Raw genomic sequence first — 13,538 nt, 5'->3', positions numbered from 1 at the left:
ACAAAAAAATCATCACCTGACCAAGAAAATTTTTGTTTGTTTGTTTGTTTTTTGCGGTACGCGGGTCTCTCACTGCCGTGGCCTCTCCCATTGCGGAGCACAGGCTCCGGACGCGCAGGCTCAGCGGCCATGGCTCACGGGCCCAGCCGCTCTGCGGCATGTGGGATCCTCCCAGACGGGGGCACGAACCCATGTCCCTTGCATCGGCAGGCGGACTCCCCACCACTTGCACCACCAGGGAAGCCCCCAAGAAATTTTTTTAATTAAATAAAATGACTTAAAACTTTGTTTTTATTAACTAGTTTACCTATTAAAATGCCTAATAAATTGATCCCTTATAAAACTAATTTTCCAAGTCTTTCAAGAAGTCGAAGTTTTAAATTTGACTTTTGATAACTAGTCTTTGCAATTAACTCGTGAACTGCAGGCACTTTAACTAAAATTAAGAATAGAACTATTAACACATATATCTAAGGTGCCACGGGAATATAACAATCTATACAAATTTGTGAGTTTACATATTAATTTTTAATTGGAGAACCCAAAGTAAGTATTCTTCTGACAAATAAGCATTCTGAGTCAACAATTCAGAAATGGAAAATTTAACAAAGGTAGCGTAAGTATTACTATTTTAGGCACAGTAAGACTATGGAATCAAGATGTTATAACAGAATGAAGCTCTTCCTGGTCCTTTTATTAACGTGGTAAGGTCAAACGCTCTGCTGGCATTCCACACACCCACTGTGTAAATCACGTCCTCAGACCACTAACAGGAAGAAACACGTTCTGGACCTACACATTTTTCCAAACAAGGAAATGACCATTCGTTTCAGTATTTATACTTTGATGTTATCATTTTAATACAGATTTAGAACATTAGGCATATATCACATTACCCATTTTAAACACAATTTCTCCTGAATATCTGTACACAGCCAAAACCAGCTTCAGTGGAGAAGCTTATTTCAACTACCGAATGACTGATGGCTCTTCTAAACACAGGAAGGTGAGAATATATTCGTTTTCACCTGGTCAGTGACTGCTCACGTGACTGGGCAGAGTGCGGATATGCAGCCATCAGTATTTGCAAACTGATTTATTTTCAAGTGCTTTTATCTTCAAAATCCAGGGACTACTTCCAGTCCTAGAGAAAGGCATATTCGCTAAAAATACATGTCTCTTCTATACAAGTCACTCGAACTTTCTCACCTGCCTGGTCTTTGTTCCAGCATACCCAGTCCCCCACCTCCAGGGCCCCGGCTCAGCCACAGCACAAGCTCAGCATGCTGGAAGGCATTCACACCTCGGTACAAGTTTTTCTTTAAAAACACTGAGGCCTGACGGATAAGCATCTACAAAATCTCATTACAATTTGGTTTTTGCAACTCTCCCCATTAATCCATTCATTCATTGAGTCAACATATAGTTCAAACTCCGACCCCGTCCTAAGTACTGTTTCTGGCACTGTGGATACAGCAGTGAGGATGAAACAAGAACCCTGCCTTCATGGAGCTTCCTTTCTGGCAAGGAGAAACAACACAGGTGCCAGACACAGCTGTCAAGGAGCAGCAGGGGAAGGAGGCCAGGATGTGGAGGACAGAGGCTGCTACGGATATGGAAAAAAGGATTGGAAAGCACTGGCTTCAAACTCGCTACAGCAAACTCACTGACCTTCCTCACTATGGCAAACTTTAGGTGCAGTTCAACAGCCTCCACAGAAGTTAAAAGACTGTCAGTATGTACAGGTTGTCAAGCGGACAGCTTATGTAGATGATTTTAAGAGGAAGATGAAAAGGAAAAGAGACATATGGTAAACTTGAAAGGATATTTCATAATCGGCAATTCGTTCCTAGAGGTATGCTAGTTGCCAATTATTTCATATAACCTGATAAGGCATTGGTCCTATGGAAAAAACACTATATTCAGATGTTGGCTAAGCAGGGGGACCATTAATTATTGTGATTTTGAAGAGCAAATTATTTATTTCGGGCTGCATTTTTTTTTTTTTGTTTTTGCGGTACGCGGGCCTCTCACTGCTGTGGCCCCTCCCGCTGCGGAGCACAGGCCCCGGACGCACAGGCCCAGCGGCCATGGCTCACGGGCCCAGCCGCCCCGCAGCATATGGGATCCTCCGGGACCAGGGCACGAACCCATATCCCCTGCATCGGCAGGCGGACTCTCAACCACTGCGCCACCAGGGAGGCCCTGGGCTGCATTTTTTTAAAAAAAACACCTAAGTCTTTAGAGAAATTCTGTGACTGAAAAGTGAAATCTGTCAATACAAAGAGTAGATAAAGTTTAGGGAAACCCAGAGGAGAGACCCTGTCGGGCGCCAGGCGCAGAGCCACCAACGATACACATCTCAGCAAGGAACCAGGAATAAGGTTCCCCCCGCCCTTTTTTTTTAATGTGGAAAACCATCAATTCCTTATATTGGTAATGTAAGGTAACAAAATCTATGTTTAAAATAACATGACATTTTCTACAGCAATGTTCATGGAGAGTTGTAAGCCAGCCTCTATACACACGCTTTAATTTTCCTGGTGTTTGTTTTGGTACTAAGGTTTTTGGATTCTGTGTACCAGTGGTCCCCAACCTTTTTGGCACCAGGGACCGGTTCCGTGGAAGACCATTCTTCCATGGACCGGGGCAGGGGGGTGGTGGGATGGGATGGTTCAGGCAGTGATGCCAGCGATGGGGCGCGATGGGGAGCGGCAGGGGAAGCTTCGCTCACCGCCACTCACCTCCTGCTGCGCGGCCAGTTCCCAACAGGCCGAGGACCGCTACCTGCCCGCTGCCCGGGGGTTGGGGACCCCTGCTGTATATCACGTAAAAATCATTTTAACAACAAAATCTATACTTGTACCTTCAGGAGAAATTCCTGTAGTTCTTGGTGGGTTTTTGTTACTGTTGTGACTGAAAGATCAGACCAATTTACCTGATTAAAAAAAAAAAACACGTTATACAGTTATTTCTTAGGCAGGAACTGACTGGAAAAAAGCCATGTGTAAAACAAATGACCTTACTTTAACTTTATCAAGATTAACAATTAGAAATATAAAGTTCATCTGGTATTGTCATAATTTCTTCAAAACTGTTAAAATTAACTGTATATTGACATTCTACTTAAAAAATTTTAATAACTCCTTTCAAAGCACATGGTTTTCAAAACAAGCTGTCTTCTAAAAATGTGACTATATTTTAGTAATTTTTCAGAAAGGGAAATGTCTTACATTCCTTTTGGTGACATTGTAGGGACTCTAGAATGACACTTCGACAGCACAGATCTATGCCCCAAGAAAAAAGAAAAACTCGATCTCCTGGAACTTATTAAATATACATTCTTAAGAGAAATACCAAGTTTACTGCCCTTGTTTGGTAGTACTGTATTGCATTTTTATGGGGACTTATGGTTTATGAAAAGATTTCATCTTTATCTTAACGCTTTACAATCCTATTAACGTAGATGAGGCAGATATGACTACCTCCGTTTTCAGATGGAGAAACTAAAACTCAAAAAGGTTAACTTACTTAGATTCAACTCTAGGTAAGCAGAAGAGCCAGAACTAAAATCTATTACCCACCTACTTCTTGGATACCTTTAACCCAGTGGACCCGATGGTAGCCCACTAATAATTTCTACTTCACAATTATTTGAGCTGAGTGAATACTTGAACTATGCTAATACATAAGCCTTACCAACCAATCATGCCACAATTAACCAGATACTTAAGAATACATACAAGGTTTTATCTAGCAACCCTCAAACAAATATCCTTATGAACTGGCACATCTTTTAAATGATTTTTAGTTATTCAAATGTTTGTTGAGCAGCTACTTGTGTCAGACACCGTTCTTACGAAAGGATACAGGAGTGGACAAGACAGTGAAGCCTCTGCTGGCTGAGGTCAGAGTCTAGTGCAGGAGTCAGATTAGAGCCAATGAATGTACAAGGAGTTCCATCAGTGATCAGTGCTCCAAAGAAAACGAGCTGGGCATGCAGCAGGAGCTGGGAGAAGCACGTCAGAGGGGTGCCAAGAAAAGCCTCAGAGTAGGGGCCGTTGAGCCTGTGTGTGAGCTGAAGGGACGTCAGCTGTGCCAGGGTCTGGGGGAATATCGTTCCAGAGCCAGAGGACAACGAAGGCCTTAAGGAAGGAATGCGCTTAGAGCTCCAGCAACAAAAGGAGAGGTGGTCTAACTGAATGAAGAGAGCAGGGGGACTTGTGTTAAATGTTACAAAACGTAGGTGAAACATGGAGATAAGGACTTAAAATTTGAAAACTGAGGATATTTCTCACAGAAGAAGGCAGAAGCCAGAGTCCTGAAACTCCAACTAATGTACTAAGCAAGTCAGATATGGAGAGATGCAGAGGATGAAGATTCCTGCTCTCTATGAGATGACAGCCTTCTGGAAAGAAAAATCATGTAACCCAAATTAAGAATCTGGGAAAGGGATGATGGTGGTACACCTGGGATGAATGAAAAAACGTTCTGCTGGAGGATCTGAAATGACTTTGTGAGACAAGTACAGCTAAAGTTGGGCAAGCAATACCTTTGGGTAGGAAGTGAAGTGAGGACGCACAGAAACACAGCGTCCTTCCATGTGGCTTCAAGGCGTGGGCAGTCCCACGTCAGAAGGAAGGGCTTGACAGGAGGAAGGCAGACGTGGACTCGGAATGCACATCACAGTCAACAGGCAAAAAGGAGCCGTGGGGACTAACAGAGCTGGGCTCTGCAGTTAATCAGAAAGCTGTGTGAAGGCCAGAATGACAGCAGAGCAATTAGAGATAAGAAAAGCCAACAAAGGCCAGAAAATAAAAGCCTTGGAGAAAGAAGAGGAGGAGAAAAATACCAGGAAAAGACAATGCCTGTGATCTTGATTTTTAAAAATACTGATGAATGTTTACTTTCACTTTTTAAAGATATATCTTACACCTTAAATCTAAGGCTCTTATTTCTTTTTAATAAAACTGTCAGAGTAACTTTAATGTGATACAATTTTTAACACTTGGCAAACCATGCAGTATATACTGAAAACAGTACATTCCCTTAATTAAGACAGACACAGACATGGGTATAGCTTCCCTTAAATTGGCAAACCTGCCATTAAGTTGTTCCAAAGATCAATTTTCATTCTTTCCAAAAGATCATTTAACATAGTATGAGATATCTTTTTGGGTGATGAGAGTAGCTTACTTTGAAGGTGTACTCCCAATATTTGTCAGCCCTTTTTCTCTGGACTCCTTTCAACATTATCTTCTCAATGTGTACAGCTGAAAGAAAGAAAACATGCTGACTTGTTCTACAGAGACTAGATACATATTTCAGTTACCCAACCTGACAAAGCCAAACGATTAAGCTATTTATCTTCATCTTTACTACTAGCCTTAATCATGAAATAAAACAAAAAAACCCAGAAGCACAGCAATGTGCTGTCCATCCATGAAATAATTTATTTCTATAGCCACTAAGCATGCTGAATGGCTGAAGTCATTTCAAGCACTCTGCTGAGCACCAAAGATAAATAATAAAAGGCGCCTGCAGTGAAGATTATTTTTCTAGATGAAATCTTCAGAACTGTTAATTCAGATTACCACAAATACAGCACTTTAGAGTCATTCAGTTATTTATGCATATTAGGTGTAAACTAGAAAATTTTTTTTAATTGGGGGGAAAAAACCCTTCAAAAGTAATATGAACTGGTAAAAATTTCCTTCCAATTGAGAATTTAAAAATTGTTTTTCTCGAATGTGACCCTTAATATCATATAACAGTAACACAAACTTAACATTATAACAAACTATGATGGTTCACTGTAGCAAAATTTATTATACAGATAAAATAGTGATTATAAATTACATTAATGGCTTAAGAACAATTACTCTGAATTGAACTAGATAAGATGGTCAGCTTACTCGTGAATAAGCAGAAGTGCAAATCCCCGAACTACTCATTTCATACACCCTTCAGTAAAAGTTATCACCTTAGCAAGTAAATCTCTTTACAAATTGAAAAGAGCCAGTCTACTAAGCATAATATAAGGACTTAAGGAAAAAAAAAAAAAAGATTGTTGCTCACGGTGTAAGTAGAAGAAATAGTCATGAAGATGATAAAGGTCACAGGGAAGAAGTTAGGAAAGTGACTCAACAGAACGTCACTTGGATTCAGGGGACAGGAGATGGAGAAGAAAAGGGAAGGACTCACTCTGCCTTAAAAGAAGAAGTTAAAATAGGCGAAGTAGAATATACAAAGTAACAAAAGTATACAGGAAGAATTAAGATTGCTGTAGATCACAGAAGGTGGGCACTGAGAAAGCAGGAAACATAAGATTACAGAAATTTGCTGGTAAACAGGTATAATAAACTAAGGAGATACCATTACCAGTATTTTGTGTTAACTTTCCAAATGTATAGTGTTTGGTGGCCTGCTTCTGGGCCAATTTCCCTTGGTGGGTGAGAAATGTTGAGAATGGGACAAAAGAAAATCTCAGAAGCCAGGTGAGAAGCCTTCAATTGCTCACAACTGCTGCAGTATGATAAAAGCCAAAGTGGGGAAGTGAGAGTCTGCTGTTTCCAAAAGCTGTTCTATTAAATTATGTGAAGGATGATGCTATTAAATAAAAACCACCTGCACTAATCAATGTTCCAAAATATGAAGCAGCTTTACTTCTAGGGAAGGGGACCACTGGGGCAGTGTGGGTACGGGAATATGGCTATGGCTTCAGCCTTGATTTCAAGTTATACCTGCTGTGATCTATCAGAATCAAGATGAGGAAAACAGAGGAGTATGTGGTGAGGAATGGCTGATAACAGGAGATCCCCTAACCCTCATAAATTAAAACTGAAAAGCATGGACTGTGTACATTTGTTTACAAATTAAGAATAAAGGAAAAACCATCTATGAGTACCACGTTACAGTTAATTGTTACCTTTTTGATGTAGTCTTTATGGTTTTTTTTTTAATATCTTTACTTTTTTTAAAAAAAGGACCTTCACTGCAAAACCAAACTCTGCTTTAGGTTACTGGTAGGCTCACTGAGCCTGGCTGAAGCAGTTCATTCATGATTCGAGTAGTTTAATAGTATTGAATAGAAGTGGTAATTCTGTAGACATTTTCTAAACATTAAACATTCACACCTATTTTTCCTCCGTGAAGAAAAATGCATTACACGAAAGGATTATTACTGGAATTAAAAGGAAGCAAAACAACATCAATTCAAAGCTGTTATAACTGAGTGTGACGCTAACTGAACATCCTTCACCCTTCTAAGACCGCCCAGGTGGCAGTCTACACTTGCCATTTCAAATTTCCCTCAATACAGGTTAACGGACTCCCCAGATGTGAGAAGAGAATATCTGAACTCATTTCTTTTCAGGTGACAATGTCCTTTCACTCCTCCACCCAGTCCTCCTGAAAACTGCATTACTGCAGGAAGAACGGGCTTGTAAGGAATTTCTTCACTCTCTTGCAGTGAACTTCTGTAAAATTAATTTCTTCAGTAGACACTGAGCACATTCTACAGATAAAGCACTATGCTAATACTCTGGGAGTAGGTTAAGGTCTTTGTCCTCCAGAAGTATGCAATCAGATTTAAGACAAGGGACCACAAGGCAGAACCAAGTAAGCGTGGGCTGGGACAGGCCAGGGGCTGCAGAGCCAGAACCCAGACACAGAGTCAAGGAAGTGGGAGGGCTGGCATTTGAGCTAAACCCAGGACCTGTAGGCTTTCTCTACTTCAAAAAGGAGAAAGTGGAGTGAGTTAACCAATGTCAATAGCGCTCTGCAATCTTTTCGTGTACAAATGTTTTAAAGTTTAGGAAAAATACAGCATACCTTCTCGCTGGGTTCTATGAGGTGCCACAGTAAGTCCATCATGAGGTATCGGGGCTTGTTCCATTAAACTGGCCTCATTACTTTGCATATAATCACCATGAGCAGAGTCATTCTAGAGGAGAAAGAGGGGCACATGTTAATCTTAACAGAAACTAAGAAGAGTGAATGCCACAAAAATAAACCAGATTACTTTTAATAGCAATAATTTTAATAGCAATTTTTAGAGATAAAATAGGTGATTACACATTAAGAGCAGAAAAGTACAGTGTCAGAGCAGTGGGGAAAGAAGTATCAATATTTATCTTCATTTAATGGCAATATTCTATCCATTATTTACTGTCCCAGTTTCTTGGGACACCTTGCAAACTGCTATTCAGAACTGCCAATGATGTCAATTCTTTACCAAAGTGAACCAGGATCGAAGGAATAAATATAGAAAGATGGTACCCTTTATGCTATTCCCCAGATGTAAGGGTATTTGTATTTTTTATAATAATTATGCAATTTTTATTCATCACTTGGTCTTAGTGACAGTCTAACAAGATGCTTTGTTAGGAAAAAGTTTTTTATAAGGTATCATCAATACACAATTCTAAACAAGAATGTGTGGGGACAATGACTTTACTATTAATGTTAAACCATCTAATAGCAACTGAATTTGCTCAGCCCATCACTACCATTAGTGAACTAGAGGTAAGTTTTACCCCAGAACTGCTACTTGGAGTAATGAAGAGCATGCTAATCTTACACACAGCTCTCAGAATTCAAGTATTGTCTTGTATATATTGTTACTCTAACCCACTGGGTAAGCCAAAAATTAAAACAGCTTTATCACCGTTCTTTATCACAACTCACATCTTATCCTCCCCTTTATGTGCAGAATCTCAAAACACTACTCAGATCAAAATTATGTCAGTTACAGGAACCAATTACAATTTTGCAAATCTTCAATAAATAATATACATTAATTTTTTTAACTGTATAGAGAAATGAAGTAAACAGAAGACCCTAAACTTTCCAAGAATCCTAATTTAAAGACACAGACATAGAGAATGGACTTGAGGACATGGGGGGGGGGAAGGGTAAGCTGGGACAAAGTGAGAGAGTGGTATGGACATATATACATTACCAAATGTAAAACAGATAGCTAGTGGGAAGCAGCCACATAGCACAGGGAGATCAGCTCCGTGCTTTGTGACCACCTAGAGGGGTGGGATAGGGAGGGTGGGAGGGAGATGCAAGAGGGAGGGGATATGGGGATATATGTATATGTATAGCTGATTCACTTAGTTATACAGCAGAAACTAACACACCATTGTAAAGCAATTATACTACAATAAAGATGTTTAAAAATATATATTTTGTTCTATAGTCTCATCATTCATCCTGGCCTGCCAATGAGTATGGGTTGCCAGTTGACACCTGTATTTCTAGGAATAAGGCATCATAATAGATACTCTTGGGAGCAAAGCTTCAGCCTTATAGTATGTCTTGTTCTAGAAACCCAAGGAAGTAAAGACTGTCTACACAGAAACACTTAAGAAGGAGAGCACCGACCTCTTAAGTCAACATCCAACTTTCGAATGGCATTCACCAATTTCAATATTACTGAATAAAAAAAAAAGTGGATACAGGAATTCTTCTAACAATAACAAAATCATGTATTTCCTAACCCAAACCATATCATTTACTACAAAGTAATACAACCACATTGGCCTAAAATTGCTGTAAATACTTCAAAAATCAATATAAATAAAGTACTGTAATCCTCTCAAATACTTGTGTAAACGGAAGTTTAGCTGAATAGGTCAACCATTTTATATAGAGTATTTTCCATACTGTTCATATGTAGTTCATGAATTTAAAATAACACCTTTAAATATAAATGAATGCAAAATATAAAAGAAACAACAGTTTTCATTCGGGAAATGCGAAGCAAAACTACAATGAGATACCACTTCATACCCATCAGAATGGCTATTATCCAAAAAAACAGACAAGTACTGGTGAAGATGTGGAGAAATTGGAGCCCTTGTGCATTGCTGGTGGGAGTGTAAAACAGTGCAGCCACTGTGGAAGACAGTACAGCAGTTCCTCAAAAAAATAAAATTATCATATGATCCAGCAATTCCACTCCTACGTATACACCCAAAAGAACTGAAAGCAGAGGCTCAAGCAGATAATTAGTACTCCAAGGTTCACAGCAGCATTATGCACAATAGCCAAAAGGTGGAAACAATTCAAATGTCCACTGATGAACAGATAAACAAAATGTGGTATATATACAACTGAACATTACTCAGCCTTAAAAAGGAATAAAATTGACACATGGATGAATCTTGAGGGCATTATGCTAAGTGAAATAAGCCAGACACAAAAAGACAAATACTGTATGATTCTACTTATATGGGGTACTTTAGAGTAGTCAAATTCATGGAGAAAGTAGAATGGTGGCTACCAGGGGCTTCAGAGAGAGGGGAACAAGGGGTAGCTGCTTAATGGATACAGAGGTCCAGTGTGGGATAAAAGAAAAGTTCTGGACATGGATGGTGGGGATGGTTGCACAATGGTGTGAACGCACTTACTGCCACTGAGCTGTACGCTCAAAAAAGGTTAAAACAGCAAATTTTGTTATTATATTTTACCACAATAAAAAATTAAGAAGAATAATTTTATCATGTTGTCTCCACAAATTTTATATTGAAGCAACTGTGTGAAAGTAGTTTGCTTCACAATCAAAATCACGTTTTTAAAGCCTGAAGTTACTTTAAAGAACACAATTTAACAACCAAGTAAAAAGCCTCCTAGTTTAATAAGATAGGCAGAAAAATGGTATTTGAGTTTCTATCCAAGGACTGAAGTTCATCAATCCATGAAATATCTACTAATTAAGTTTTCTGTCCCCGCCCAACACCAAGTCTCAGCATGTACCAACGCTATAAAATCATTTAGACTAAATTTAGAAACTATAAAATTTTAAATTTTATTAATTTAACAAAAATTTAATGCCTCATGAGCTACAGAGATCAGAATCACGGCGTTTATTGGTCCCAGCGTGAACAGTGGTCAGTTCTGCCGTTTCCCCTCTCCATGTCACGTGTGCTTTCCTCTGCGTAGAGGAAGGTGCCATAAAATCTGAGAACTACTGGTTCAATGGAATCGTACAGGAAGGAATTACGCCCACTTTTTCTATTAAGTTCAGATTCCCATGCAAATGCAATATAGATGACATGCCAGAATTGGCATTTTACAAAAAGAATCAGGACCAAGGGGAAAGTAGGAGAATTTTCTCTGCTTGGATTAAGAAGACAAAGTTTAAAAATTCTAAGCCGGCAAAAGAATGCACAGAAACAAAAAGAGCATTAGTATGTGTGTGCCCTTCTCCTTTCTATAACTCATTTGAGTGTGTAAAGCTTTTTCTGACCTATGGCGTGCTCCTGGTTAGCTCAAATCCACATGTCATGTAATGTATCTCGTTCATTCTAGAGATTGCTCAGATTTCAATTTTACACATGTAGACCCATCACAATTACATACTTGAGATCTCTTAAATGTGGAGAAAGTCTGTGAAATAGTCAAGTGACTGGACAGTCCTAAAAAGATTCTTCTCTGAAAACACATCGTTAGAACAAAGATCACACTGGTCTCATTTTACTTTAACCAAGGTCAAACTGCAGGTAGAGTTTATTTTAGCTCATCTACCAATGTTCTACACACTCCCTCTAGTCCTTTGATGCAGACTGTACATTTTAAAATACCAAGACATTCTTTCTAAGAAAGAAACAAAAAACAAAAGCAGAAAATGAATTTGTTAGTTTTTTTTTTACTAATTTTACTAACTTCAGAAGTTTTTACACTCATCAAATCAGACTTAGAATTTAACACTAGTATATATAACAACAACACCTTATTAAGTTTTTGTGGTAGATGAAAGATAGCCAAAAATACTTTTGATACTCCTCCCACTGAAAGGTGGGTCTAATTCCCAACCAGTGGATCTGGGCTGACTTTAGAGACCTGACTGCAGTAGGATGGGATGGAAGGGATGTTCCGGGATGGCTATAGATAGGTCATAAGAAGCCTTGCAGCTGGGCCTCTGGGAACACTTGCTCTTGGAGTCCTGAGCCAGCCTCTGAGGAGTGCAATTCCCCTGAGGCTGCCGTGCCAGAAACCATGCAGAGAGAGGAGAGGGGGAGAGATGCCCCCAGTCCCCAGCTGTGTCTCCAGACATCCTGGAGTAGAGACAAGTCGCCCCTGCTGTTAGTTACCTGTCTAAATTCCCGGGCCACAGAATTATGAGAAATAATAATAAAATGGCTGTTGCTTTAAGCCACTAAGTTTTGGGGTAATCTGTCACAGTTCTAGGTTTTAGATTCTCTTCTTTAAATAACCAGGGTTGTACCTAAAGCATATGCTATTATTTAAGCAAGATTCATAGAAAGTCTTCCTTTGAATGTCAGAAAATGATTCATTATTAGAAACATTACTGAGATGTCAAATTTCATCTATTTTGGTAGAAGAAGAGGGAAGAAGCTGAGGCGAATTTAAGAATTATTGTCTGTCTCTTTAATTGAGAGGATGTGGTAGAAAAGCAGATACCTGTCTCATCTTTACTCAATGAAACAGTATAACCCAACCCAAAGAAATCTGATAAAAGGCAAGTTCTGGTGTGAGAAGAAACATGGATGGTAAATGTATTAAAGTTATGCCGCAAAGAACAAAACTGACCCAAAAGTGCAGAAAGGTGGGAGCAATGAATCAGCAGCTTAGAAACAGTATGCCATGGATTTCTGCTATGACCATGGATTCACTTCCTATGTAATTTACTGTTTAACTAGAAATGGGCGAATAAGGTGATTCAGCAAGACGAGTGTGGCAGAATTCACTATGTTAAAGCATGGGTAAGCGCGCCCTAGTTACTGAATGTGGGAGGAAGTGCTAAACTATGTACTGATTCCATGTATACACTTTGCCATCACAGCCCACAGACCAGACCTGGCTCTGTTAAGTTCTTCCCAACATGACATCTCTGAACTGACAGTGGCTACCTGTGTAGAGTAGGAGTGGCCTGGAACTGGGTGCATCAAACAAAGATGGGAGTGGGAAACTTGATTCACTGTAACTTACTATGTATTCTGGGGAACTCTGAATTTATTACAAATAAAAAACTTTAAAATTGTCGATGTCATCGTCTTTTCTAGAGAACTGAACTTGTAGGATGCACAATTAGGGAAGATCTAGCAGAAGAACACTGATACAAAAGCCTACTGGGGATGAGGGGAGTAGGGAATGAAAGAGGTGAGGGCGGCAGTTTTTACCGGAGAACCAGCCTGGATGTGATGTTTACGAAACTCCCTTTGTGTTTCTGCTCTTTGAACCTCAATAGCGCCACCTGTAGTTGATAGGTGGACTGGTGAAAAAATATAAACTGTATTGGACTACAAAGGTATAGAATGCAGGGAGTAGTGGTAATGGCTTCTGGCCTAGACCAAAGCTGGGGTGCCCCCCTCTTTAACATCAGCGTCTGTTTCCTTTACCAACCTTCTGCTCTCCTACCACAGAAGGGGGAAGATCTCTTCTTTTACCCTGGAATTAGGAGGCTGAACAAGAACTGCTACATCCCTGGGCTAGCAGCCCCCAGATTTTTAAATCCCCACTTTGCCAGAATGTTTCTTGGGTGAGTTGAAAAGAACGCACCCAGGAGC

General features: G+C 39.7%; 1 protein-coding gene across 2 annotated transcripts in view; it reads right to left on the bottom strand.

Moving 5' to 3' along the window:
• Positions 1-13,538, bottom strand: part of ZCCHC2 (zinc finger CCHC-type containing 2) — a gene marked incomplete at its 5' end in the record, with an annotated part of 52,882 nt that overhangs the window by 31,906 nt on the left and 7,438 nt on the right. For both annotated transcript variants that reach the window (XM_082640755.1, XM_082640754.1), the window contains 3 exons: positions 2,867-2,938; positions 5,197-5,273; positions 7,834-7,945. In XM_082640755.1, coding sequence (XP_082496881.1) covers positions 2,867-2,938; positions 5,197-5,273; positions 7,834-7,945 — 261 coding nt within the window. The remainder of the gene's footprint in view (positions 1-2,866; positions 2,939-5,196; positions 5,274-7,833; positions 7,946-13,538) is intronic.

The sequence above is a fragment of the Mesoplodon mirus genome, assembly GCF_964341445.2.
Source record: "Mesoplodon mirus genome assembly, chromosome: 13".
Lineage (NCBI taxonomy): Eukaryota > Metazoa > Chordata > Mammalia > Artiodactyla > Ziphiidae > Mesoplodon > Mesoplodon mirus.
Note: the sequence above shows the minus strand (reverse complement) of the source record. Positions and strands in the feature narration are given on the sequence as shown.